The sequence below is a fragment of the Buceros rhinoceros genome, unplaced genomic scaffold (genome assembly GCF_000710305.1).
Source record: "Buceros rhinoceros silvestris isolate BGI_N320 unplaced genomic scaffold, ASM71030v1 scaffold22196, whole genome shotgun sequence".
In the NCBI taxonomy this organism is placed as follows: Eukaryota; Metazoa; Chordata; class Aves; order Bucerotiformes; family Bucerotidae; genus Buceros; species Buceros rhinoceros.
In genome coordinates, this window is record NW_010416072.1 from 7,760 (window position 1) to 32,952 (window position 25,193).

Below are 25,193 nucleotides of genomic sequence, written 5' to 3' on the forward strand. Positions count from 1 at the left end.
GATTCAGGATTTGTTCCCAGCGTTCATGATTTTGACAAGAAACTTACCGAGGCTGATGCTTACTTGCAGATCTTGATAGACCAATTGAAGGTATGGTAACTAACTGGTGGATTTACTGTACTGGGAGTCTGCTTGTCAGTATGGATTTCAAGGTCTGCTTGAAAGGAAGCTGAAGAGAGGGGGAGAGTTGTGTTTTATGCTTGGCACGTGTTCTGGTAAATGTGGGACACAGAGAGAGTTCATCTGGCTGAGCTGACTGTGAACCGGAGAAAACATATGGTTTTTGTATACGAAGTCTGCTAATGATAGAATTTTATTTTCTTTCTCCCTAGCTTAGGATGTTACATAAGTTCCAACTGCTTCTGAAATAGATTTTTTTCTAGAAGTATGTATAAAAATTAGAAGTTATAAGGTAAGGGATGAGATAAGCTGAAAACGGCTTGCTTTTAGAATGGCTCTTGGGATTGTTAAAATAGAGTTAGAAAGTTAGAATAACTCAAATTTTATAGAATTTTATAAACATTCTTTTGTATACAGCTTCATGGAAATGGCAGAGATGACAAGTTTAATTTTAAAACCTAATTAAAAAAATTTAGAATTGTCAGACTTCGTTGCTGTAGTGATAGCTAATCTGTTGTTTGGCCTTGAGAAAACATTCTGCAGAAATTTTGTGCAAATACAGTTCTTTTATACTTTATACATGTGTTTTAAGAGTAGGTGGGAAGGTGAGGAATGATTATATCACTCAGTACTGACCTTATTGAGAAAAACACTTTTTGCTGCTGGTTAGGACACTTTTTTCCCCCTGACTCAGCAGGCTAAAATTGCTGTTAAGATTGCTCCAGGTCTGCTGTTTGTTTAGGTTTTTTTCCTGATATAATAGGCAAGCACTGCATGTGGGTTATTCAGGAAAAATTCAGCTGCAGGAGAGGGCAAAGGGGGAGAAGAGTATACCAACAAAAAATGGAAGTAGGCAAAAGAGATGCAAACAAATTTGAAGCTAAACTGCAAAGACTTGATCAGGAGTTGGCTGGTTTCCTGCTCCTGAGCCATCTAGCACGCATCACTGAAGGAAGGTATTTAAAAGTTTACACCTTCTAGCTGTTATTTTGGGCCAGCTGGGTGGAGGGGGTATAGGAATTAGTTAATAATGAAAGAAGCATGAATTTGAGGATGGGCAGAGACAAAGACTACACTCTTTTTTTAGAACCAGAAATCGGCCCTCAAAGAAAAGGGAACACATGAGTAGGTTTTAGGCAGGCAGTCGAGTGAAGAACTGTAGCTCACCTACTAAAAAATGCAGCCTCTTTTCTGAGCAAAGGTGGATGTGATGAACTTTTGAGCATTACCCTTAATCTTTTTTTCTTCCTTGAACGCCTTGTGCTAATGTTTATTTGTATGTGCACCTTACAGCTCTCTTGGAAGCAGCTTAACTGGTTTAGATCAGCTTGTGTGAAGTACACATGAGAGCTTTTCAGTAAGAGTTGGTTCCACTCTGTTTAGCTGCATCTCGTATTTCACTTTTAAGAAAATAAATAGAAGCTAATGCTGGGAAATCACTACATATCCTTGCAAAATATGTTCTTACAAATCTTAACGTGATTTGAATCATGTACCTGAATAACAAGGTACCTGGAAAGGTTGATAAGGGTTGTGAAGCAATCTATGTGCTCCAGAGGTCTTTGCTGAAATGAAAGGCTGTTTGAGGTGTTCTGATGAGTTCTGTCACTTAACCTCAGCTTTTTGTTCAAACCATGCTAGAACCATACCAGACTGAGCTGTAGAACTATCTGGGAGCTGAGATTTGGTCTTTTGCAGGATGGGATAATGCAAGTAATTAGGTACAAATTTATTATATCACAAATGCTGTGAAGAAATATTATGCAAAACCTGCTTTGGATCGTAATTCCAAGATTGTGTAAGTTAAGTCCTTATTAAATGCTTTTGGATTACAAATTTCAGTGTTTCTGGCTGATGTTACATGAAAAAATAACACTTTCAGTATTTTTACATGTATCTCTTTCTTTTAGCTCTTTGATGAAAAACTCCAGAACTGCAAAGATGATGAACAGAGAAAAGCAAGTACATTTTGTCTTAAATATTGCTTATTTTGCTTAATCAGATGGTTTTGTGCATCAATTTGCTATAGCCTATAGAAATTTAAAGTATGATTCCAGTTCCTCCAGTTGTGAAAATCACTTGAAGCAATTTGAATGGCTGATATTATTTGTGTTGTGAATAGATTGCAAACAGAATTGTTAGTAATACTGCGTGTCATAACATTAAAAAAGGTCTCAGTCTGTGGGAAATTATTGCTCCTCTGTTATCCATCTGACAAGAGCATTTTAAACTTAATTTTCTATTTTTCAATCTTTAACAAGGATGAGTGTTTAATGTTGTAGCAATAGCAAAGCTCTTCTGAAGGGGGGGAAAAGTAAGAATGGTGTATTGCACAGTCAGTCTGTATTCTGTGACTAACATGCCACGAGTTGGAAATCGGAGAATACCATAATTCATTCACCTTAGGCGAGGGTGCCAATAATGTAACTTATGTGGGGACCACTACTTCTTTAGCGAGGTTGTAATTCACTCAAGTGGTGTGTATTTTCATCCCCTCCTATTCCATTTCCGCGTCAGTTTGTAGGTCAGAGCTTCTTCACTGTTGAAGTAAGGCTAGCGTGCACCTTTGGTGGTGTGAATTTGGTGTGAAGTAGCACGCTGGTTTTGTATATTAATTTGTGTGGTGTGGAGGAGGGATTTAACAATTCCTTATGAAGAGTTTATTACCGAGGAGTTGCTTTTATTTTTTGGTAATGCATTATTTTCAGTATCACAGTAGTTTATTTCATCCTAGTTCCTTCCTTCTTTCCCAGTTTCACTTGTGAAAGACAAGCTGATGTTCACTTGGTGTTTGGTTTCTGTTTTGAAACCATTCAGTGTGACGTTTTCTGTGATTTGTTTACTTCTTTATAATGGCTGTGACCTTTCAAATGTTATCCTGTTTGGTGTTTGTTACGTGGCATCTTAGGGACTTCACAAGTGATGGTCTTTCTGGAGTTCTTTTGCACGTACAGGCTTTTAAAATAACTTTGAAGTACAAGTGTTCTCTGTATAAGTGTTTAGTTTGAGGACAACTGACCAAAAGAGTAAGATCTAAAGATTTTGTATTTCGCCTTTGGTGCATGGTACTGGGAAAAGTTCTCCTTCAATTTTGACCTCCCTCCAGATGCTACTTTGCAGATCAGGCAGTACTTTCTGTTTTCCTGTGACAGTGCTTCTAATCCCTGGAGACTTTCTGCATGTTGTACTGATTTCTTTATCTCTGCAAGGTGTCTATGGAACAGACAGATTGACTTTACAGAGAAAGCAGGAGGCTTGTTTAGAAGAGGCCAGCTTCCTCTGGTACTAAATCTTGATGAGTGGTACTGCTACTATAGATTCCATTTATTCTCTATTAAAAATGAAAAAGACTTGGCAAAGCACTTTTTTGATCATGTCTCTTCCTGTACTAAAGCAGCTAAGAGGTTTTTTGATACTGTATTTAGCAGTTTTCCTATTTGTTTATAGCAGTATGGCTCAGCTGTCGGAGCTGACTGTAACCTGCAGGATGCTTCCAGCCAACCCGTATTTTTTTTCCTCCGAGAAGATTTGCTTATTTGAGTGTTACGTGCTTCCCAAGTAGCTGAGTGCTGTTTTCTGCAACTGTTTCTGGCCAGACATTTAAAACCTGAGCTATTGGGTTGTTTTTTTTTTTTTTCAAGTGTATGGAGCTGGTTTTAGTTACAGAATATTTGATCTTTTGACCCTCCAGGACTCCCGTTCTTGGCAGGCCCCGGCCACCCCGTGCCCGGGTCTGTGATGTCCGGAGGTAGAGCAGCGACTCTTTCATGGGCACCCCCTTGCCGTGGAGAAGGAGCTTGCGTGCCCTTGTGAGGTTGAGAGCTGTGCTGGTGGTGGCATGTGCCTCCGGTGGGGTCTCCCAAGCCAGACAGGTCTCAACTGAAGGGTCAGACACAGTGTGTCCACGGGCAGGATGGGCTCACTAGCCTTGGGGCAGCCATCCTAGGAGAAGGACAACTCTGACTCCAAACCCGGGCAGATGGAGCTTGTTTAGCCCTGTAAGGCATCCATCTAAGAGAAGGATACTCTAACCAAACCTACGACCCAAGGACTTCGCTGTCACCGTCCAAGCTCTCTAGGCCCTGGCAGATGAACCTCAGGTGTAAAGGGTGGGGCCAGTTCCGCGCACGCTGCGCCTCACCTAAAAAATCCACCACGCAGGCCTGAAGGGTGCACTCATCGCTTGCAGTGAGCGTGGGAAAAGCCCTTCCCAGATCTTTGTTCGCGAAGCCAAGCCACGATGATGATGATTTGATCTTTTGAAGATAATGGTATAGGGTGTAGGTGATCTGAGATGCTTCAAGATCTCTTGGGTATCTTTTTGAGACAAGATAATCTGTTGAACTTGGAAGAAGACAGTGCAGATGTAGACTTGATGAATTTTGAAGACTTGAGAGATATTGCAATGATGATGAATTCCCTTTGTTCCCATTGATACTCCTGGCAGAAGTACAACTAGCAATGTATAGCGGGGTCATGCTGTATGGCAAACATACTGTGACTAGCAGCAAAGCAAGTATTGCTGAAAGCATTGAAGGAGCACAACGTATATATCCCATTATGCAGGGATTAAAGCAAGGTGTGTGATCTGAGGGTGCTGGTGTTTCAAGGTGAAGACAAGCAAGACCTTGCTTTCTTACAGTGTAAGCAATATTATCAGTGAGAAATCAAAGTTAACTGTTCAGTTTTGTGAAATTATCTTGAGCACACACATCAGGGAGAATACAGCTGTAATGTTTCGAAAGCATCAGAACAGTGGAGAGGTGTGTATTTGGCAGGCTGGAACAGAGCTGACATGACTTAATAAGAGGCTTTGGAGGGAAGTGTAGCCCGCTTCAGCTGTTTGGTTAACAACAAGTACTTTTTGAGGAGTAAGTCCAAGGGTGAGCACACAGATTCGGGTTGCACCTTACCAATTCTGACCGCAAGTTGGCTATCCATGTGTGCCGCTGCTGCCTCTCTTTGCTGGATGAGGTGATCCCTCTGTAGTCAGGTGATTGTTGAATGAGGCAAAAATCGTGTTCCATAAAATAAAATTAGCTTTCTGTTGGGTCACCAGTGGCTTCATTAAAAAAAAAAATCAGATGTCAAGGAGGTGCAGCAAGTAGATGGAGTAGTTTCATCAGGAGTCTGCAGTTTGATTAGATTAGATACAGCACGTATCTGCATTCTGCAAGCGAAGTCTGCAGGAAATTGATGTTCATTTGCAAATAGTGTATTCATCATGTAAAACTAGGGAAACTGTCTTATTAAAATTTTATCTTAATTAGTTTTCAAAGAGTGGGGATGTTGAAGAGAAAAAATTGTGGTAACTCTACTAGCAAATTATATTTTATTTAATTTTCATTAGTGTTTTTCATCTTCAGCATACTTACTTTTACCTGCTTACGATTTTCCTTAAAATGTTGTGTTTTTGAAATTACTTATATTACTTTAATGCAAGTTTAAACAAAAGGTAATAAGAATAAAGTTACAAGAATTGTAGCAGTGCATATATGTAGCAGTGTAGTTCTGTACAACTGATGAGATGCGGTACAAGCATTCTCCTCACTTTTCTTCCAAACCAACCACTCTTGCAAGCATGTCAGTTTTGTAGTGGTTGTCCACTCCTTTCCCCAGTGTCATATCTACTCTCTATTTATATAAGATCTTACAGGGCTGAGTTCACAAACTTACATCACCATTCCAGAACACATTGCTCATGAAAATCCAGCAACTTCCCTGTCGACCTTTGCTTAGCCCTGAACATGGCCAGTGCTCTTCAGAAGGGTTTTCCCAAGGACTGTGTCTGACTGGCCAGCATTGTTCTTAGAATTTTGTGTACTGGTATATGAAGAAGACAATATTCCAGCTGTGTGCTGGTTTCTTGCAAGGCAGCCATGCAGCACGAATGTAGAAAATACCGCATTAATGTGTACTGTTACTACGAAAGTTGGCCAGCTCACAAAGAATTGACTGCCGTACAGGAAAAAATGATGAATGCATAATTTGTGGATGAGCCTTGTAAACTAGGTGTGCTGAGGTTTTTTCCCATCTCAGATTTTCTGCAAAGATGGTAACAGTGAGGGAAATGAGATACTGGTTTATTTTGTGTGTAAATACTCTATAACAAGTTGGGGAAAAAGTCAGTAAAGAATAATCAAAACTGGTGACAGCTGTCTCGGTTATAAAGCTTTGAGAATGAGTGTTTTATATATTTCAGCTGCATAATCTTTCATCTGACAAGATCCGTGTGTTTGGGTACATTGCCTGTTCTGATTTGGTGCTAAAAGGCTCAAACTTTCACTACTATCATATTTAAAAATACTGTTTTCAATATGTGTTGATAAAGTTTGGACTGGAAATATAGTAGAGGCATGAAAAACAAACAAAGCCAAAACAAAGGCATTTTTAGCTGTTGGCATACTTCCCTGCTAGCAGCAGAAGTAAATATAACGTAACTTAGTGATATAACATCCCTGATTTCCTAGATTGGCATGGTCCGATCTTTCCAGTGGAACAGACTGAAGCTGGATGCTGTTTGGCCACTTCTTGCCAATTAAACATGAAGAAAATGTATAGCATCCTTAGGAATAGTATATAAAACAGAGCATAACTGAAAGAATTTTCCCCAGGTATAGGCTGGAAAGCTGTCCTTGAATTTATTTTCTTTTTAATCCACAAGTTGAGACTATTAATTCCTGTAGATTTATAGGTGGGTGTTGCTCTCATGGTGTAGAATTTGGCTTGCAGTGCTGGGGGAGGAGAAGGAGTTCCTTTACACACTTAGGTATTCAAGAATCAAAAAAGGCTGTGACTCAAGTCACTTGAGACACTCAGATTGATCAAAACAAAGAGGTCCTGTAATTGAATTAGTAGAGGTTCAGTGCTGAGTCCAATTTAATAATTTTGCCTTCTGCAGACAGACCCAAGGACATCAACAGGATGCATATGCTTCTTAGATTGGCCATGCTCATGTGTCAAATGGCGTGCAGATGCCTTTTGCATGCCTGAAGTGCAATTCCACACAGGAAATTTTTATGAACCAGTGTTTCTAGATAAAATTAAGTAGGCTGGTTTCCAGATGCTCTTTAGCTGGAGGCTTAGAGCAAGAACGTGTGTGCACTGTATTTTTCATGATTTTTTAAAAATCCTGCTTAACTGCATATCTTTATTATACTTGAATGATGGTAATTTCAAGTAATATTGATTGTTGAAATGTGCCACCATTCAGTATGCTATATAAGGGTACAAACTGCACATAGAGGGAATCTTCAGACTGCATTTCATTTTTGATGTTATGCAAAACTGAAGTGTAGCTTTGGGTAAATATGTATAATGTCACTGTTCAGAAATTCCCAGCCTTGTCATCTTTAAGTTTAATTGTCAGTTTGATGTCTGTCTTGTCAACTCCAACATGAAAATTTTGTGTCTCTGTACACAAATCATCTTTAATGTTTTGGTTGCTTTTTTACTCACCCAATTTAAGATTATAGTGTTTGTACAGTATTTAGGTCAAACTAGATGCTGGAAATTCTGTCTTTAACCGTGCTATTTTAATTTTTCTTTTACAGAAAATTGAAAGTCTCAAAGAAACAACCAGTGTAAGTGTCTTTAGTTTTTTATCTCTATTTTATATAGATTCTGAAATTCGCCTTATTTTCTTCAGAAAGTTTTTAAAGCCTTTTACAGGAAAGTGGGAATCCGTGTTAGGTCCAGCAGTGGCAGAGGCAGCCTGGTTCTGGTACCCATTCAGATTTGTGTCTAACAACTTAGAATAGTTGAGATTGGAAGGAACCTCTGAAGGTCTGCAGTCTAATCCCATGCTCTGAGCACAGTCAGCTCAAGAAGGTTGCCCAGGACCAAACCTGATTGGATTTTGAGTAACGTCAAGGATGGAGGCTCCACAACCTCTCTGGGCAGCCTGTTCCAGTGTTTGATCATCCCTAGGGTAAACAAGTGTTTTCTTGTGTTCAAGGTGAATTTCCTGTATTTCGGTTTGTGGCCATTGCCTGTTGTTCTGTCACTGGGCACCACTGAGAAGAGTCTAGCTCTGTGGTCTTTACGCTCTACCATCCCAATCAGATATCGATGCCCCTTGATAAGTTCTCCCTGAGCCTTTTCTTCTCCAGATTAAATAAGCCCAGCTCTCTCAGCCTCTCTTCACGTGAGTTTACCTGCTTGCAGCTGACCTCCATCCATTTTACCCTGACAACCAGTGTTGAATGTGGCTTTTGGAAACTTCAGTTCTTTTTCTCTGGAAAAAAAAAAAAAAGGTGGGGGGCAGGTGGAGAAGGGAAAGTAGGAGTTCTACGGAAATGTGTCCATTTAATTCTTGTCAGTGTTTCAGGTAATATTCTGTGTAACTAATAAAAATGCTGTAAGTAAAAAATACTATAGTCATACAAGGTTTTTATATGTTCTTTTCTTTTTCCTAGAGCATGGTAGAATCAATAAAACACTGCATTGTGTTGCTACAGATTGCTAAAGTAAGTACACTGTAAACTGCTTTGAATTATAATTACACAGCATTAATGTGTGTGATCCAGGATGCATATATAAAAAAAATAGTTTAAGTCGACTTATGCTGTTTTAGTGAAGTTTCTGAACTACTGAGTTCCATAGCAGATGGCCCTGCTCACATTCGTGGTAAGACTTGTGGAGATTAATGTTCTTTTGCAGAGTTCGCTACTAGACTAAGAACTTAAACATAGGTGTAACAAAAGAGTTTTGATAAGTTTCTATTTTTCCCCCCTCCATTTAAGAATGTAAGTAACAAATAGAAAAAGGGAAAATTGTGATGTTAATAATCTAAACTGGTTTGGCAACCTTTTTCATAGGTCTGAAGTTCGTGACGGTGTTGGAACTTCTTTAAGAATTGTAGTGTTTGAGAATGTAATATGGGTAATGCGCTCACACTGCATTTAAATGTTTGTTACTTTTTAAAATTTAGTGAAATTTGTATTTACTTTTTTGTAAAAAGTAAATTTTGTTACTTTTGCTCTTACAGGCCCTTGTGTACTGTATTCAGGATATATTAGTTATGAGCTTCTGATTTATATCTTGTGACTGAAATGAAGGAAGATGGTGTTTTGCAAAGAAGTTAATTTATGATATTTTCAGAATTTAAGGCTGAATTTAATCAATACAGATTCTGATTTATTCAGAAATTTAAGAGAAATAGGTGTAGGCTCTTCAGTTTTTGTTTTCCGTAGTCTAGATCAACATTTTTTTTCCAGCTTTCAAATACAATACTGTTGTGTTCATTCTAGATGCCAGATACACTGTACAAAAATTTGAGGCTAGTGAAAATTGAAGTATTTAGAACCTTGCAGGATCAGAAGTCATTCACTAAAAGGATCAGTGCATATTTTGTGACATTCAGATTTCACATCAGTAGCTTAAAAATTCTGAAGAGGTTTGTTAGTTACCATGCTTATACAAAACCAAAAACATTTTACAAATAGTAGGGTACATTGAAATTGTTCTGTATTGCATGCATCTGGTGCTAAAACAGCCTTTATTTGACAGGCAGTGATACTGTTTGGATCCTTCACTGTGGTGATAGCAAGAAAAGCCTTGTCGGTACTTAAACTGGCTGATATGTAGGACTGGGTATATTAAGGATTGTTTTAGTGCAGTGAAACCAGTAGGCTGTCATTCTTTGAGGATTTAGTGGAGCCACAGAATCACAGAATTGTTTTGGTTGGAAGAGACCTTTAAGATCATCAGGTTCAACTGTTCTCCCTGCGCTGCCAGGATCCCTAAGCCATGTCCCTCAGCACCACATCTACACGTCTGTTAAACACCTCCAGGGATGGGGACTCCACCACCTCCCTGGGCAGCCTCTTGCAATGCTTAATGACCCTCTCTGTAGAGAAATTTTTCCTGATACCCAACCTAAATTTCCCCTGACGCAACTTCAGGCCATTTCTTCTTGTCCTGTCATTCATAACATGGGAGAAGAGACGGACCCCCACCTCCCCACACCTCCTTTCAGGTAGTTGTAGAGTCAGTTATAGACAGGTTAGATGGCAGTATGCTAGTTTTCCTCTACAGCTATGCGTGACTTGCTGTATTAAGGTAGGTTTTGGAGAAACTGTGCAGCAGATGACTTGCTAGGTTTTTTGTTAATTACTATAGGGATATATTTAACAGTTGTGATTTTCACATAGGTTTAATTCCTATGGAAATTTGCTTTTTTTTAAGGCTCTGCAATGTAATTAATTCTGCTTTTTCAGATTTGCTATAATTGCTTTTCAGCTGATCAGAGCTGGTAATAGGTGACTGAGTTAGCGTTCTTGTTTCTATTGAATATCAAATTCTGTGTCTGCTATGGGTAAGTTTATTGGGGAATAGATAAATATGGTTGCTTATGTTGCACTGGCTTCGGGCATACTTTGAAGTTGCTTGGGTGGTTTGTTTGTGATGGACAAAACTGAACTTGTAGTGGTAGTTGCAGTCATTTTTGACCAGGTTCAGTGCTTGACTGCTCCAGCTACAATGCAAGTGTAAAAGTAGATGGAATTTGGTCCCACAAAGTTGCTAAGGCTTGCTTTCTGGGACACTAAATTATTTAGACCTTGAAGTCCTCCTTTCAGTACCAGTAATTATGAACCAGTGTAAATAGATGGGTTTATCCATTGGGGAGTGGGTTTTGTTTGGGGTTTGGGGTTTGGTTGTTTTTTTTTTTTTTTTGCTAAACCTTATCTAAAGCTCTTCTAGAGCTGTTGAAGATAAGGTGATTTAAATGAGTGGCTTATGTACAGCGAATTGGAAGAAACTGATCCACATAGGGTGAAAAATATCCTCTATAAATCTGCCCACTATTTTAATAACCTTTATTCTGCTTCATCTCTTCATCTTCTTCCTCTCTCTGTCTTAAGTAGCTGTACTTCTTGCCTACATGGCACTTCTGTTCCCACCCTCCCTGCCCCCTTTTTCATAAACTGTTGGTATCCTGATTTCTTACTACTGTAGGAAATTAAGAATACAGGGAGTTTTGGTTTGTTTTTACAGTTCTGTAAGTTGCATGTGTATCTGACTGCTAGCTTTCTGTTCTCTAGTATAGAACCTTTTGAGATTCTGCAAGGTTTTTTCTGAAAGCTATAAGGGAGTTATGGCTGCTGACTTACACAGCTGAAAACGAATGTATTAACACCACCTCTTCCCCCTCACTTTTACTTGTACAGTGCTTTTCTCATTAGGAGACAGGCTTCACAATCACCTCCTGTTGTTTGCGTGCCTTAAACTCTGTCACTGCTCTGTGTACTTAGAACATGTGTTTCAAACACAGAGACATTTATTGTTCAGATGTTTTTTTGGTACATTGAGGCAAACCTGGTGGGTTTTAGGTTTTGCGAGGGGGTCTTTTGCTCTTTTTTCTTTTCTTGTGTGTTAAGTTAAGCTACTTCTTGGACTCTTAAAGCAACCTACCTTGGGACTTGGACAGTTAAATTTTTATTAAACTTACTGGTAAATCAAGTGTGTAATCATGCTACTTGTACTTGAGGTGACCCAAGGCATTTTCAAAATAGTAAGGTAAATACTAGACATGGCTTACCAAAAAGCAACCAGAACAAACTAAGTGGGATGGATAGGCAGAGCATTTGGCTTGTGTTGTCCCCTTTGTGTGTGTGGCAGTTGAAGATGTCTAGCTTTTCTGTTGCGTGTGTTGTAAAATATATGTAATGGTCTGTTAGTGATTTTGAGTGTAGTAATAACTACACTCCTAGAAATATATATTAGATGCTTTATCAAGTAGCTTTTATAATTTAGGTACTTAGTTTTGCATCCTTGCCTTCCCTTTTTCACTCCATTTCTGTTCAGTCTTGCCTGCCAAGTTTTGTGGCCTTTCTGCCTGCCTGCCTTCATCAACATGCCACACGTTGATGGTGCACTAGTGAGGTCGGATAGCAAGCTTTAGTAGAAATGCAGCATCTTTGTGTTTTATTTCCTCGGTCTTAGAGACAGTAGCATAGCATGGAAGTAGTGTATGTTGAAAAAAAAATCATATTTTTTGACTCCAGTGTTATTTTTAGTTCTTTGTAACTTTGCAACCCAATGGAAGTCATTGCCCTTAGTGGTGTTCTTGTCATGGAAAGCCTTGCTTAAGAAATGTCAGCTCGCAGACATGAAATCTAAGCAGCCTATTACCAACTATATAAGCTAAGGAAGAATATATAAAGTATCAAAATATAAGTATGTGCCAACTTTCTTAATACTTCCTTACAGCTTTTTTCTTGTTCCTCTTAACTGTAAATCCAGGGAAATACTCTGCAAACAAGTCTTGATGTTTACCCTGAACAAAGTTATAGATTGATATATTGACTAATACAAACTTTGCAGCACAAGTGAAGAGATTTGGCTTAGACTTCAGTAAAATCTATTCTGTTGCTGGTACAGTGTTAAAACTATATAACTGTAGTTTGCCATTAGCTTGTCTGTTGCTATTTTAATTTCCCCTGGTGACAGTTTTATTCCATGCATTGCCTGCTCTTTCACATATGCCTCTAGGTAACATTCCCCCCCACCCCGATTCTAGATTGTAAATAATATAAAAACATTTTAAAAGCCAGTGGATATCGAAAAGCAAAAGTTAAAAACATTTAACTTACAAAGGCGCTTCTGCCTTTCAAAAGGAAAAAGTGCTGTTGTAAACTTGACCTGTGTGCTGATCATGGCTCTTCAGAAACGGAGAACTTCATGTCTTTTGGTTTTCAGGGACTCATTGGTGCTGCAGACCATGTTTTGGGGAGCTCTTGGCTATTTGGGAAAAATGTGCGTCATAAAGCATGATTGTATTCTGCAGTGCAGAAGGGGTATTTTTAAAACTGTTCAAACTTTCGTGGACAGATCTGTCCTCAGAAAACGCTCATCTTCAGAGGTGCAGTGACTATGTATAGAGTTGTTCTTTGAAGTTTAGTGACACTATCACATGATAAGGAACATTTTATGGCTGAAAATGTAAACATTCCTAGGAGAAACTTGCTGTTCTCGTTTAACACAGAACTGATAAGTCATACAAGATTGTTGATATTTTTAACATTTTTTCCTTAAGGACCAAAATAATGAGGAGAAGCACGCAGATGGACTTATAGTAAGTTTAATTCTAATCTTTACTTCCCTTTATTTCTGCAGAACATGTGAACAGAGACCTGAATTTCCACTCATTTTGCAACATTACTTTTTCCTTTCTCTAATTTACTGCTTCAAGTGTCTTGTTACAATTATGTTGAGTCATTAGCTTCTGATGTTGGCTAACACCCTTGCCTTTAGAAAATAATCAGTTTTATGCTGAGTGTCTTAAATGGCAGTGGTATGACTGAACGCGTAGATAACGATCTGCCACGTGAACAGATAGAAGGGGAATTGCTGGGGTAGAAGTAGTTTTGTGTTCCATCTGAAGTATCTCTGTGTATGAAATAGATCAGCTATCCGTGTGCTTCAAGTAGTTCCTGTTTTCTACAGTGCTGCTCATTTGATGCAAAGTCGTATTATGTCTGTTTATTCTTTAATATATCTTCTGCATTTTTAACGTAACTTCTGTCTATCCCTGGTTTCAGTCTCACGTGACTTCTTTCTTCATTCTCTTTTTGTCACCTGAATACACTTCAGCTATTTTTAGTAGGAGATTAGTTTCAGTAAATCATAACTCTAAAAATCAGAGTGTGTTCTCCTTACAGCTGACAATAATTCCCAACCTTTATTTGTCTTTCCATTCCATACAGCTTTATCAGTATGACTTTCTGGTATGAACTTCAGAGTAAAGATGCACATACAGGTTTTGGTTTCATGCTTACCATCAATAAGATGAACGATTACCCCATGGATTGTCCTGTAATTCAGGTCTTAGTGTAATGAAATAGAGTCTGTTACATGTCCTGGAAAAGGGTGATTATGCAGCTACCACAGGCAGGCAGAGGTGGTATGAACATGAGAGCTGCAGCTCAGAAATTTCGGATAGTATTACAGCTCACTGTAGTCTGAATTCGATGGGCCGCTATTCTAATTACCTGTGGGATGGCTTATGTTGGGGAGCAAAAAGAAAGCATTTCTGTAACAATATATTAACAGATGCATTGGTGATTATGAAGACTGAAATTTTGATGCTTTGAGGTCAGCATTAGCTTGGGCGCTAAAGGTCAGGATTTGTCCTTAAACTTAGGCAGGAATATGATCCATATTTGATACTGAGGGGAGATGACGGTGGTCTTGTTTCTGCGCGATTGTTTTCTAGTTGTTGTTAAACACCGAGCAGGAAACTTTCAGGTCTGACTTAATCCGTTTCTAGCCCATGCAGGCATGCCCCAAAATACCTTATCAAGAACTCCAGTTCATTCTGCAGAGTGGAGAATCGTTTAAGGATAAGGTTACAATCCTGCATACAAAGTCAAAGTTATTTGGGGTTTTTTTTCCTTTATCACACCAGTGTTCTGTATTGTGTATGTTATTATACATGGTAAAAACTAGGAGGGATAGTCAGAGCATCCTGTGTATCATAGGACCATCTTGATTTTTCAGTTTCTTAACTCTGAAAATGTGGGACAGGTACCTACCTGTGTTGCAGACTAATTGCACAGCCACTCTAAGTAATGTGTAAGGAATGTTGATTTTATGCTGGCATACAGTGGAGTAACAATATATGTACTGGATCATATATTTCTACACTAGTTGGTAACATCAATGAAAATGCAGAAAGCAATTTTTATGTCTTTTTTTTTTAAACCAGAGGTTTTTTAAACAGGGAATAATTGTTTTGTTCTCAATTAAATAAAATCTGTATTATAAAAATGTAGTAAAAAATCTTTACTGTTTAATTGATTAATGTAGGATAAAGTTCAGAATTACAATTATCCAGGAAGAGAGCCAAGGAAAGTCTTCCTTTTGTAGGAAGATGGGAGGAGTGAGGTTAAAGTGACCCTATTTCCCTCAGTCTGCATGCAGATAGAAATTAATAGGGTAAAAGGGGGGAAGGAGAGTTTGAGACTCTTCTTTTTTAAATAAAAAGAGGCTAAATTTAAAACTCATCTACCTTTTTAAAAAGCAGAACTTGCAGAACTCTCTTTAGAGTAGAACTCAGTGTTTTATGACCTTGGTGTTCAACATAAGCACAGTAGCAAGATTTCCAAGCAAATTGAGGCAGAGATTTTCACGGTTCTGACGTAGATCAATGGTTTTAAATTGCAGGATGTTTGGAAAAGGGTTTTATGTGCCTTTTAGCCAATTAACAACCTAGAACAATGTAGTTCTGGTTGTTTTATATAAACATACATTACAAACAGTAATGTAAAGTATTTAGATGACAAGAAAATTACAGGCCAGTGAAGCGAGGCAAAACCATTCAAGTTTGGATTAAAAGATGTTGCAATTTAGATTTCCAAGAAGGCTTCTTGTATGAAAGTCAAGAACAGATGCTGAAGTCGGTGATTTCTGCAAGTGTCGAGTTAAACTGGTGCTTCATTTTCAAAGTGCCCACGTTCATAAGTAGACTGAAATGTCCTCTACTGGAGACATGCTGAGAGAACTGTCAGCTTCTGTTGGACTGTGGCCACAAAGGCGCTTCATGGCTGTTCACATGCTGATGATTCTCGTTCTAAATTATGTGTTGATTTACTATGGCCTGAACAAATTACTATTTGAAATAAATGGTTTTAAAAATACGGATCACTGATCCTAATTTTTGCTTGATTATTTGTGTCTAACTTTTCAGTCTTCGCATGCAATATTTATTCATGGGCACGGGAAGGAATATATCATAAGCTAGAGCTTGAAGTAAGAATTCTTTATAGGACAGTTCAAATCTGTAGCAAATTCAGTTTAGTGTAAAATCCATGTAAAGACTTGAATTATTACTGCTTTGAAAGTATTTCTCATGTCCTCAACTGTCAATTTGTTTTACTTTCTCTCTCAGGAATTTGCTATCTTGCATTTGGGCTTTTCTTGTGCTCACAATCTGCTTGCTATCTATGCTTTTTTTTTTTAATTGAGAAAAAAATGTGCTTTTCTTTCTCTTGTCTCAGAGCACTATAAACCCAGTTGACGCAGTTTATCAGCCCAGCCCCTTGGAACCGTCAGTGGTCAGCACGATGCCTTCCCAAGCAGTTATACCTCCAGGTATGGTGCGCAGAGAGAACCTCAGCAGAAATATTCATCCCAGCAGAGCAGGATGCAACTGCAGTTGAGGTGGAGGGCCTGCATAGTGGAGGGTAGCTCCTGTGTCACGTATGCAGTGCAGGAGCACCCTGTGCTTGGTGCTGCACACTGACCGCAGTGGTGCAAAGGAAGGGAAAGAAGAGGGAGGCTTGGGGCTTCCTCAGCCACCAGGTAAACCTGCCTCTAGTTCTGTGGATGAGCTGATAGATTTTACTTGCTGTAAGTTGCTAACTTAGATTTCTAATATACTTTCTTAAATGAAACCACGATGTTTAGAAAAGATAAAAGCTTTCTAGCTAAATAACTGCAGCAATTAGAAATGCCGTCTTAATAAAAAAGATCTAGATAACAATGACAGAAACATATTTTTCTACCTGAATGGCTTTTATAGAAAAGGATTTAATTTTTGAAGGTAAGGGAAAATGACGTGGCATCTGCTTCCCAACAAAAGTACGATTCTCATATTTAAATGTGAATTTTGCTTTTAATATATCAAAATATCCCCTAGAACCTGCTCAGCTGTGCAAATCAGAGCAGCGACCCTCATCTTTGCCAGTGGGACCTGTAGTAGCATCGCTTGGAAATCAGACTCCAACACCAAATAGTACAGGTACAGTTCTGTGTAACAGTCTTACTGAACTACAAGAAACAAAACCTGAATATATAGTCTGAAACCGAAGGTAATGAGCTATTAAGACAATGTTTTACTGGCTTACCTCTTGCTTTTACTCAACACGTATTTCAGTGGTGTGTTAAGATCAGTTACGCTGCTCTTTCTCCCCACTACGCGTACAGTAAAACTCCTAGGTTTTGCTTGTCTCCATCGCAATCTTGCAGTAATCAGCACAAGAACTTTGCAGCTGTTACATCATGTGTGGCCTTTGGGTTTTTTTTAATTCATGGATTCCCTCCTCTCCCCCTTAAGCAGCACAATGAATGCTATTATTTTAAAACTGCAATAGATGCTTTGAAGCAAAAGTTGCTATAATACGTGTGAAGCTGCTATAATTATGTTTGCAATTCCTGTAATATTTTTAGGTGGTTTTTTTAGACTGTAATTTTTAATACTCCATAGGAAGTGGGCAGTCAGCACCTAGCAGCAGTCTTACATCTCCCAGCCATGTCAACCTGTCTCCAAATACAGTCCCAGATTTTTCATACTCAAGCAGTGAGGATGAGTTCTACGATGCTGATGAATTCTATCAGAGCAGTTCTTCCCCAAAGCGATGTATGGAGTAAGTAGCTGAAAGCGTGCAGCACGTGCTGAGTACAACTTCTGTCTATAGGGGCCTGGCTTGTCTGCCTGTCGAAGTTGGTTAAATTAAGTAAGTGAATATGCCACGTTGGCTTTTAAAAGAAAACACATGCGGGGGAGGCAAAAAAGCCCGTGGTAAACAAGCAATTCCCTCGCACACGTACTAAAAGATGAATTGACTGCCTTTCCCCCGAATCCCTGTTTACTCTTCTTTTCTATGAATCAGAAAATCCATTTTAAGAGTTGTTACACATTTCAAAGAGGAATTAGTCAGTTGTTACCTGCCTTCAGGTGTTATCTCACTGCAGGCTTTCCCATTTATTCACCTACAGGATCTCTTAAGTTTTCTGTGAATTAGTGTGCAGCACCTCTATTAATGTCTGCCAATGTCTGTATACATCAGATTAAAATAATGTCGTCTGAATTGGTTGTGGATTGTGAGGATTTATTACTCCTCCTTAGTTCTTCAGGGTCTGCCGCAGTCCTGACACGGAGCAGCACAGGAAGCAGTCTGAAACGCCCGGATACCACGGAGTCCCTCAATTCTTCCATGTCTAATGGGACAAACGATGCTGGTCAGTGGACTGCATGAACTCCCACTAAGGAGCTCTTGATTGTTAATCTCTGTGAAATTGCGTTGGTGTATGTGTCATCATACCTGTATGATGAAGTACTTACAGAAAACGGTTTATTCACTGTTTCTTTACTGATGGAAGATTGTTGAATTGTGGTATTTAAAAGCCTCAATTTTAACAGCTAATATATATGCTAATTGAATCTGTCTTTGAATGTTTAGAGTAAAACAAAAGCAATTTGGTCTTTGTAGATCTCTTCGATCCTCCTGATGATCGAGATGATGATGGAGAGGGAGAGTCGGTAGAAGAACATAAAAGTGTTATTATGCATCTCTTGTCGCAAGTTAGATTAGGAATGGATCTAACAAAGGTAAACTTGCTGATGGGGGAAGGGAGGGAGAGTAAACCCCAAACTCTGTGTAAATCTGTTCAGTCTTAAAGTCATAATTCAACTGTGTATTTGTTCCAAGAGCTAGTTATCAGTGTTACTGTAATCAGAAACAGCTTTCGATAAGCTCAGCCATGCAGTTGGGTATTCTCTAAGTGGGACTAGACTATATGTAAGACAAGAGGCAGTTCTTAGATCTTAGGTTTTATAGAAGATGCCAACTGACCCGCATGTGTCAGAACTCATTGGTAGGTTTGAGAACACAATCAGCTTACAGGCCCGGGAAGCCCTGGGTGCTTTGTGTGCTATTGACACCGAGTGTGCTAAATGCATTTGTGCAGGATGCTAAAGTGTCTTGATCTATCAGAGTCATTTTTCTTCACCCAGGTGGTTCTTCCAACTTTTATCCTGGAACGAAGGTCGCTGTTGGAAATGTATGCTGACTTCTTCGCACATCCGGACTTATTTGTCAGGTATTTGATTTTTAAAGCAGAGCATTAACAGGTTCTGATATTATTTATGGCCCTTGTGGGCTGCCAGAAGTAAGTTGGTAGTTCTGAAGAATGTTGCTTGAGTTTTGATTTAAACATGGAACATAGTCCAAATAGTCAAACTTGTAGTAGTGAAACAACCGAACATCCCCAAAGCTCTCCTGTGTTCAAGGTACCTGCTTGTATTTCATTTGGCCTGTCCTTCTTTTCTCTCTTTTGGCCCTTGTAGCATTAGTGACCAGAAGGATCCGAAGGAACGAATGGTTCAAGTGGTTAAATGGTACCTCTCAGCTTTTCATGCAGGAAGAAAGGGGTCTGTTGCTAAGAAGCCTTACAATCCCATTTTGGGCGAGATCTTCCGATGCCATTGGGTATTACCAGGCACTGAAGGTGAAGATGATACGGTTAGTTTCCTATGGTATGGTTTTTTGGTGGCTAGAATGCATGCGAGTAGTTCCCAAAGCTTTATTAATGTGCTGACTGAAACTGCTGCTTACGCTGTGTTTAAGTAGCAAAATTGATAAGCTACGGCACTTAACTGATGTCTCCCTTGCCTTCCTCCTTTTCGTTGGGTAGAAGCTTAAAATACTTTCCATAACAAAGTTTGAGCTGTTGTTTTTTTAAGAACTATTTGACATGTTAAATGTTCTCTTTTTTCCCCTGAACTGTTTCATAGCACTAAGTATCAATTCCTTTCTTTCAAAAATTCTGATTTTTTTTTTTTTAAAAATAATTTCTCCAAACGCTTGTGTTTTTAACAGTGGGGTTTCTTTTCCTCACTCACTACTCATTTACTAGCTCATATGAGCTTTCCTCTTATTTGTCCAAGTTTCAGTGAGACTCGTGAATTACACAAGTGAACTATAGCCCACCAGAGCCCTGCTGGTTCTAGAGAAAAGCTCTAGCACTCGCAACGCAGCCTGCTGTGGGCTGTCTTGTTGGTGGTACTTTTTTTTTTTTATTTTACACCTCATTTAGGCTTCTCACCTTGAAGTTGCAAACAATGATGCGGGATGTGCTGTTGTGAGATACTTCCTGTAGCCTCAGTGTAGTATCTCTAAGGGTGTGATTGTTTAGATATAAACAGTGTGGGTTTTTTTCCCATTTAATTTGTTTCTGAGGTGAATGTTTGCACTCCTGCTGGCATAAAGACAGTATTGTATTTGTGCTTCCATTGCTTCTAATGAAAAACTACTTTTCACGATCTGCCACGGGAAATTAGGGTTGTTTTGTGACACCGTAATCTGATCGTTACTAATACACATATCAGACTTCATCACAAGCAAAACTGAAAACTATTCCTGCCACCCATTTCTTATTAGTTAATAAGAAATGGATTTAAATATTACACTGTAATTTAAATATTACACTGTAATTGGGTTTATACATGACTCTTTCAGCTTAACTGTTGTATTTGGGGGCATCTCCCCAACTACATTTATACTTAAAACCAAGAGAAGCTTCATGTTCTTTAGAGAGCTTCATAGTTTCAGGAGTAAGGAGTTATTCTCCATCAAATCAGGAAACTGATAAATATGTTAAAATCACTGCAGTATGTTTTTAGAAGCCTTTAAACATGGAAGGAACTTCTCCTGGAAACATCTGGTGCTTGTGAACGTGTCAGTGATGAAAATCCTCTCTCCTATCATGCAGGAGCCAGTTTCAGAAGGACCAGTTCCTTGGGTCAGCAAAAGCAGCGTCACATTTGTGGCAGAGCAGGTCTCTCATCATCCCCCAAGTAAGTTGACAAGAACTTTGCTAACAGAGATGGCAGCTGGGTAGGAGTGACAGTGAAGTCACCTCTTGTTTACAGCTGAGATTTACATTTTGTCTTCAAACCTGAAAGCAGAAAGTTTTTTCTCTCTGAACTGTTTTCAAGAGAAAAATTGCAAATTCTGTTCACACACAAGTGAGAGGCACTTGGAGATACTTCCTGATGAATTAATTTGGAAACAAAGGTATTTAATGTTTTGTGCTGCTCTTTTTAATACCTTTTTCTTCAGTTTCAGCATTTTACGCCGAGTGTTTTAACAAGAGGATACAGTTCAATGCTCACATCTGGACCAAGTCAAAATTCCTAGGAATGTCTATTGGGGTTCATAACATAGGGCAAGGTATGTGTGTGTACCTTTAACAACAGAAGAGACACATCCTGCTACTGGAATTCTTGCAGAAATACTTAAAGTCATATATATGGTATATAAGGGATGTTTGATTTTTTGTAATTGGAGCTTATGTATCTAGGAATTAGTGATTCTTTCTGCACACTCGGTGCTGAAAGCATTTAGGGCTGAGTTTTTCACGTGAACACAGCTGTCCCACCTTCTCTGGCAGGTGGGCATTCTCAGCATCTCAGTAAAGCTCTTCACTTTGCCTTCTCATGGTACCAGTTTTTAGTAAATCATTTCAGGGGATCATTGTGAAAAGTCTTGCTGGAGGTTTTTAAAATCTGTGTTTCTTTTTCTTTGCTAGGGTGTGTCACATGCCTAGATTATGATGAACACTATATTTTGACCTTTCCTAATGGTTATGGAAGGCAAGTAAATCCTTTCTTTGGCACCTGCATTTGTAATGTCTTGTAGTATTTCATGCCTAACATGTTTATACCCTCTTAACTGATATCTGTTTATAATTGCAGGTCTATTCTCACTGTGCCATGGATAGAACTTGGTGGAGAATGCAGTATTAATTGCTCCAAGACAGGTTATAACGCTTCCATTGTCTTCCACACAAAACCATTTTATGGAGGAAAGAAGCACAGAATTACAGCGGAAATTTTGTAAGCATGTTTCTTCAGTTAATCTCACATTTTCTTTGCTTAAATGCTGACAGGGCAGTCAGGAGTGTACAGTACTGGAACAGCCATACAGAGATTGTAATGACCTGTCATGGGATGCCATTTCATAGCCAAGATTTGTGAGAGGAAACCGGCACAGGCCTGCACCTTACCTTGTCCTGCTCTAAAGCATTCTCAGCTGTTGACCAAATTAATTTGAATTTTCAAATTATCCAGAATTTCTTCATCATTAATTCTCCTAAAAAGAAAAATACCGAAGCGAGCCTGGTAGTAACGCTGTTTGTAGCGTGTACTAGAGCTCTGCAGCAGACTTCACGTTTGTTTATACCCATGGCTTGGTGAATTTGGTCAGACCCTGTGCACATGCCCAGAGCAGAGCATTCAGCAAAGACTCTCACTGTAGCTGGAGATCTGCTGTAACATCAGAAAGTGATGCTGACAAAATGAGGTCCATAACGTGGTTTTAAATCACTTGTTTCTCAGTAGTCCAAGGAAGCAGCTTTGAGCTTAACTTACTATTCGATACCTGTTTCAAAAGCCTGTAACTAGTTTCCTAAACTCAAAAAGAAGATAACAGCTCTAAGGGAAGACCTGGCTTACCATGGAACAGCTCTTCCCTTTAAGGTTTACCCAGCTGAACTAATCCAGGCAGGACTTCTCACTTGTAAGCAGAACCCTCGTCTTTTCTCTATCTGTGATGGACGCTTTAAGGACTGATACAAAACAGACGGTACAGCATCCAGGACAGAGTTTTGATCCTTTAGGGTCTTTCAGTTGCTGTGATGGAGCTGAGAACTGACTGTTTCTTTCTGTGTAGTTCTCCCAACGACAAGAAACCCTTCTGCTCGATCGAAGGCGAATGGAATGGCGTCATGTACGCAAAATACACATCAGGGGTAAAGCTGCTTTTTCTTCCCCCTTTTCATCACAAATGGGTGGTTGTGCGCTTTTATTGTTTTTCTTAAAAACAAGTATTAATAGTTGGGACCTCCTAGGGACCTGGCCAGGTTGTCACAATAATGCTGCATTTGGGATGGAAGTCCTCAATTTACTTTGTTAGTTTATTCTGAAGGTAACCTCATCTTTATAACAAGACTAGAAGCTAAAGAGTGATGTTTCCTCATGTATTTGCTGAGGGTACTAGACTGCGAGGGTAAATACATTTAAAGTCTTGATAATGAACTGATTGATTTTTAATTTTTTCTTTTTGTTTAATCTCACTCTCTAGGAGAATGCCGTCTTTATAGATACCAAGAAAATGCCTACAATTAAGAAGAAGGTAAGGAAACTGGAGGACCAAGACGACTTTGAGTCTCGCTGGTAAGAGTTTTAGCTAAATAGGCAAAGTAAGACTTTTCTGTAGTTCCCTGAGGTTGCAGCACAGGGTCCAGCTGACTGTGCATTTTATCCACTCACTATGTGGCTCAAACGGCTCTCTGTGAGCCTTTGCTGCAGGACAGAGCCAGGACAGGGCACAAGCAGGTTGGGGTTTTAAGGGGGAAAAGGAGACCTGTGGTTCTTGGTCATACTGTTGCGGGGACCAAATGTTCCAGGGAGGTCCAGAGAGCTTCACTACAGCCTCCTCTCTCCTGGCAATATACAGGGCAGTGGTGGCTTAATATATGCTGGGGTTCTTCTGCCCCTTGGGTAACGCGAGACCTACCTTAATTCAAACACATCCTGATGAAAACAGCTAGTACTGCATTTCTACAGCCTTGCAGCACTTTGCCTCTCTAAAGCAGTCTCCATTCAAATTTCTCTTTTAAGCTTATGGAAAGATGTAACCTACAACTTAAAAATTAGAGACATCGATGCAGCCACCGCTGCAAAGCATGCGCTTGAAGAAAGACAAAGAGCTGAAGCCAGAGCCAGAAAGGAGAATGAGACCCCATGGGAAACAAGGGTGAGCTTTATGGGAACAGTGTAACTGCCCTCGAGCCTGTAGCATTTGTTCCTTCCCAACAGAGTCGTGAAGAGCTGACATCTGATTCTCCTTTTCTCTAGTTATTCCATGAAGATGGAGAGTGCTGGGTCTATGATGAGCCGCTATTGAAACGACTTGCTGCCAGCAAACATTAAGTGGGTAATAAAACCAGTAATAAACCAGTAATAAACAGAAATGTTTAAGCCTTGGCTTAGCGAAGTTTACATCTGATATCAAGAGAGTTGTCTGTTATCACATATGTACGTACCGTTTGGAGAACCTGACCCTCCAGCTAGTGGTTCCTTTCTCAGGGATACTGGACTTACTGGTGCAGATAAGCAATTAAAGGAGGAAGATGTCTTGGCTGTGCAGTAACTTCTGGACTGCGCTATACTGGTAGTGTATTGAGGCTTCAAAGGCAGGCTGCTGGGGCGCTAGGGCATGCAGAACCTGGGCCGTGAAGCATATGCACTTGGTATAACCACTGTGAAGGCCGTGGCATTGGTATCAGTTGTGTAATATTCCTGGGTCCTACATATTTAAAACCAACAAACAAAATGCAAGATGTCATTTAAATCTAGCTGATGTTTGCAGTGTGTAAATATGAGGATTCCTTTGATGGGACAATTTGTTAGAAAATGCTCTGTAAATGTTCCCTTCTACCTGTATGATAATCAACTTTTGGCATTTCAGTGTCTTGCCCAAAATAACTTTGTTATTTTGAGATTAAAATGGAACCATAGGTAATTCTACTCGATGCATCTTAAAGCTTCATAAAATAGATTTTTCAAACTTCTCTTATGGACTTTTTATTTATTTCATAATAAACCTTTCCAGCAAGACTGTTTTCAGCTGAGTGGTGATCAGTTGGTTTATGTGAAAAGGATTAGCATTTTTCCCCCCCGGGGAATCCTTGCAGCTGAAGCTGCTTTTTGAAGTCATGAATGAAGTAGCAAAAGGAGCACAATTTGCAGCACCTGGAGCAGTGTATTTCTGGAATCTGCACCCAGCCTTGCTTCAGCAGAGAAGCCCACCTGCACTTGAGGGATCTCAGCATTTTGGTGCTTTTGCTTGCAGTTGAATACTGGTCAGTCAAGGAAGTAGCTCTGTGTAACAAACTGCTCTTCTCCCCCCCAGTTAATTCTAGCTTTTATTTGATTTAATCTCTATTTTGCCTCTGTTGCACATACAGAAAATCTAAAGGCAGCCGCGTCAGACTGAAGCCTCAGGGGTTTTTTTCCCCCCCCTCCCATCCACTCTAACTGCTCGAGGAGAACTGTGGAGTATTTTTTCTCTGGAGCTGTAACTGCTGTTGAGCCACCACACTGCAGGAATGATGCACAGGACAGTCTGAACAAAAAGGTAGAGCCCACCCCTTTGGCCAGCTGGAGGAGAACGCAGCATCTTTCTGGTGGGGGAGGAACTTTCCCTGTGCTCTGGCTGGAAATGAAGGCTGCGCCTATTCTTAATGAACTTAGATTAATGGGAAGGGTTGGCTGGCACCTTAAG

General features: G+C 39.5%; 1 protein-coding gene across 2 annotated transcripts; it reads left to right on the forward strand.

Annotated features, from left to right (window-relative positions):
• On the forward strand, positions 1 to 23,839 carry OSBPL9 (oxysterol binding protein-like 9). Of its 2 annotated transcripts, XM_010137675.1 has the most exons (20): positions 1 to 90; positions 2,031 to 2,078; positions 7,674 to 7,703; positions 8,538 to 8,588; positions 13,160 to 13,198; positions 16,122 to 16,215; positions 16,763 to 16,864; positions 17,330 to 17,489; positions 17,972 to 18,084; positions 18,336 to 18,454; positions 18,860 to 18,945; positions 19,193 to 19,367; positions 20,617 to 20,701; positions 20,967 to 21,077; positions 21,436 to 21,499; positions 21,602 to 21,742; positions 22,578 to 22,656; positions 22,989 to 23,080; positions 23,528 to 23,663; positions 23,765 to 23,839. In XM_010137675.1, exons 4-20 carry the CDS (start codon positions 8,541 to 8,543, stop codon positions 23,837 to 23,839), a joined length of 1,719 nt encoding a protein of 572 aa, XP_010135977.1. In that variant the 5' UTR covers positions 1 to 90; positions 2,031 to 2,078; positions 7,674 to 7,703; positions 8,538 to 8,540. The 2 variants fall into 2 exon arrangements, with proteins under 2 accessions (XP_010135977.1, XP_010135978.1); XM_010137676.1 differs by lacking the exon at positions 13,160 to 13,198.
• The last annotated feature ends 1,354 nt before the right edge of the window (positions 23,840 to 25,193 follow it).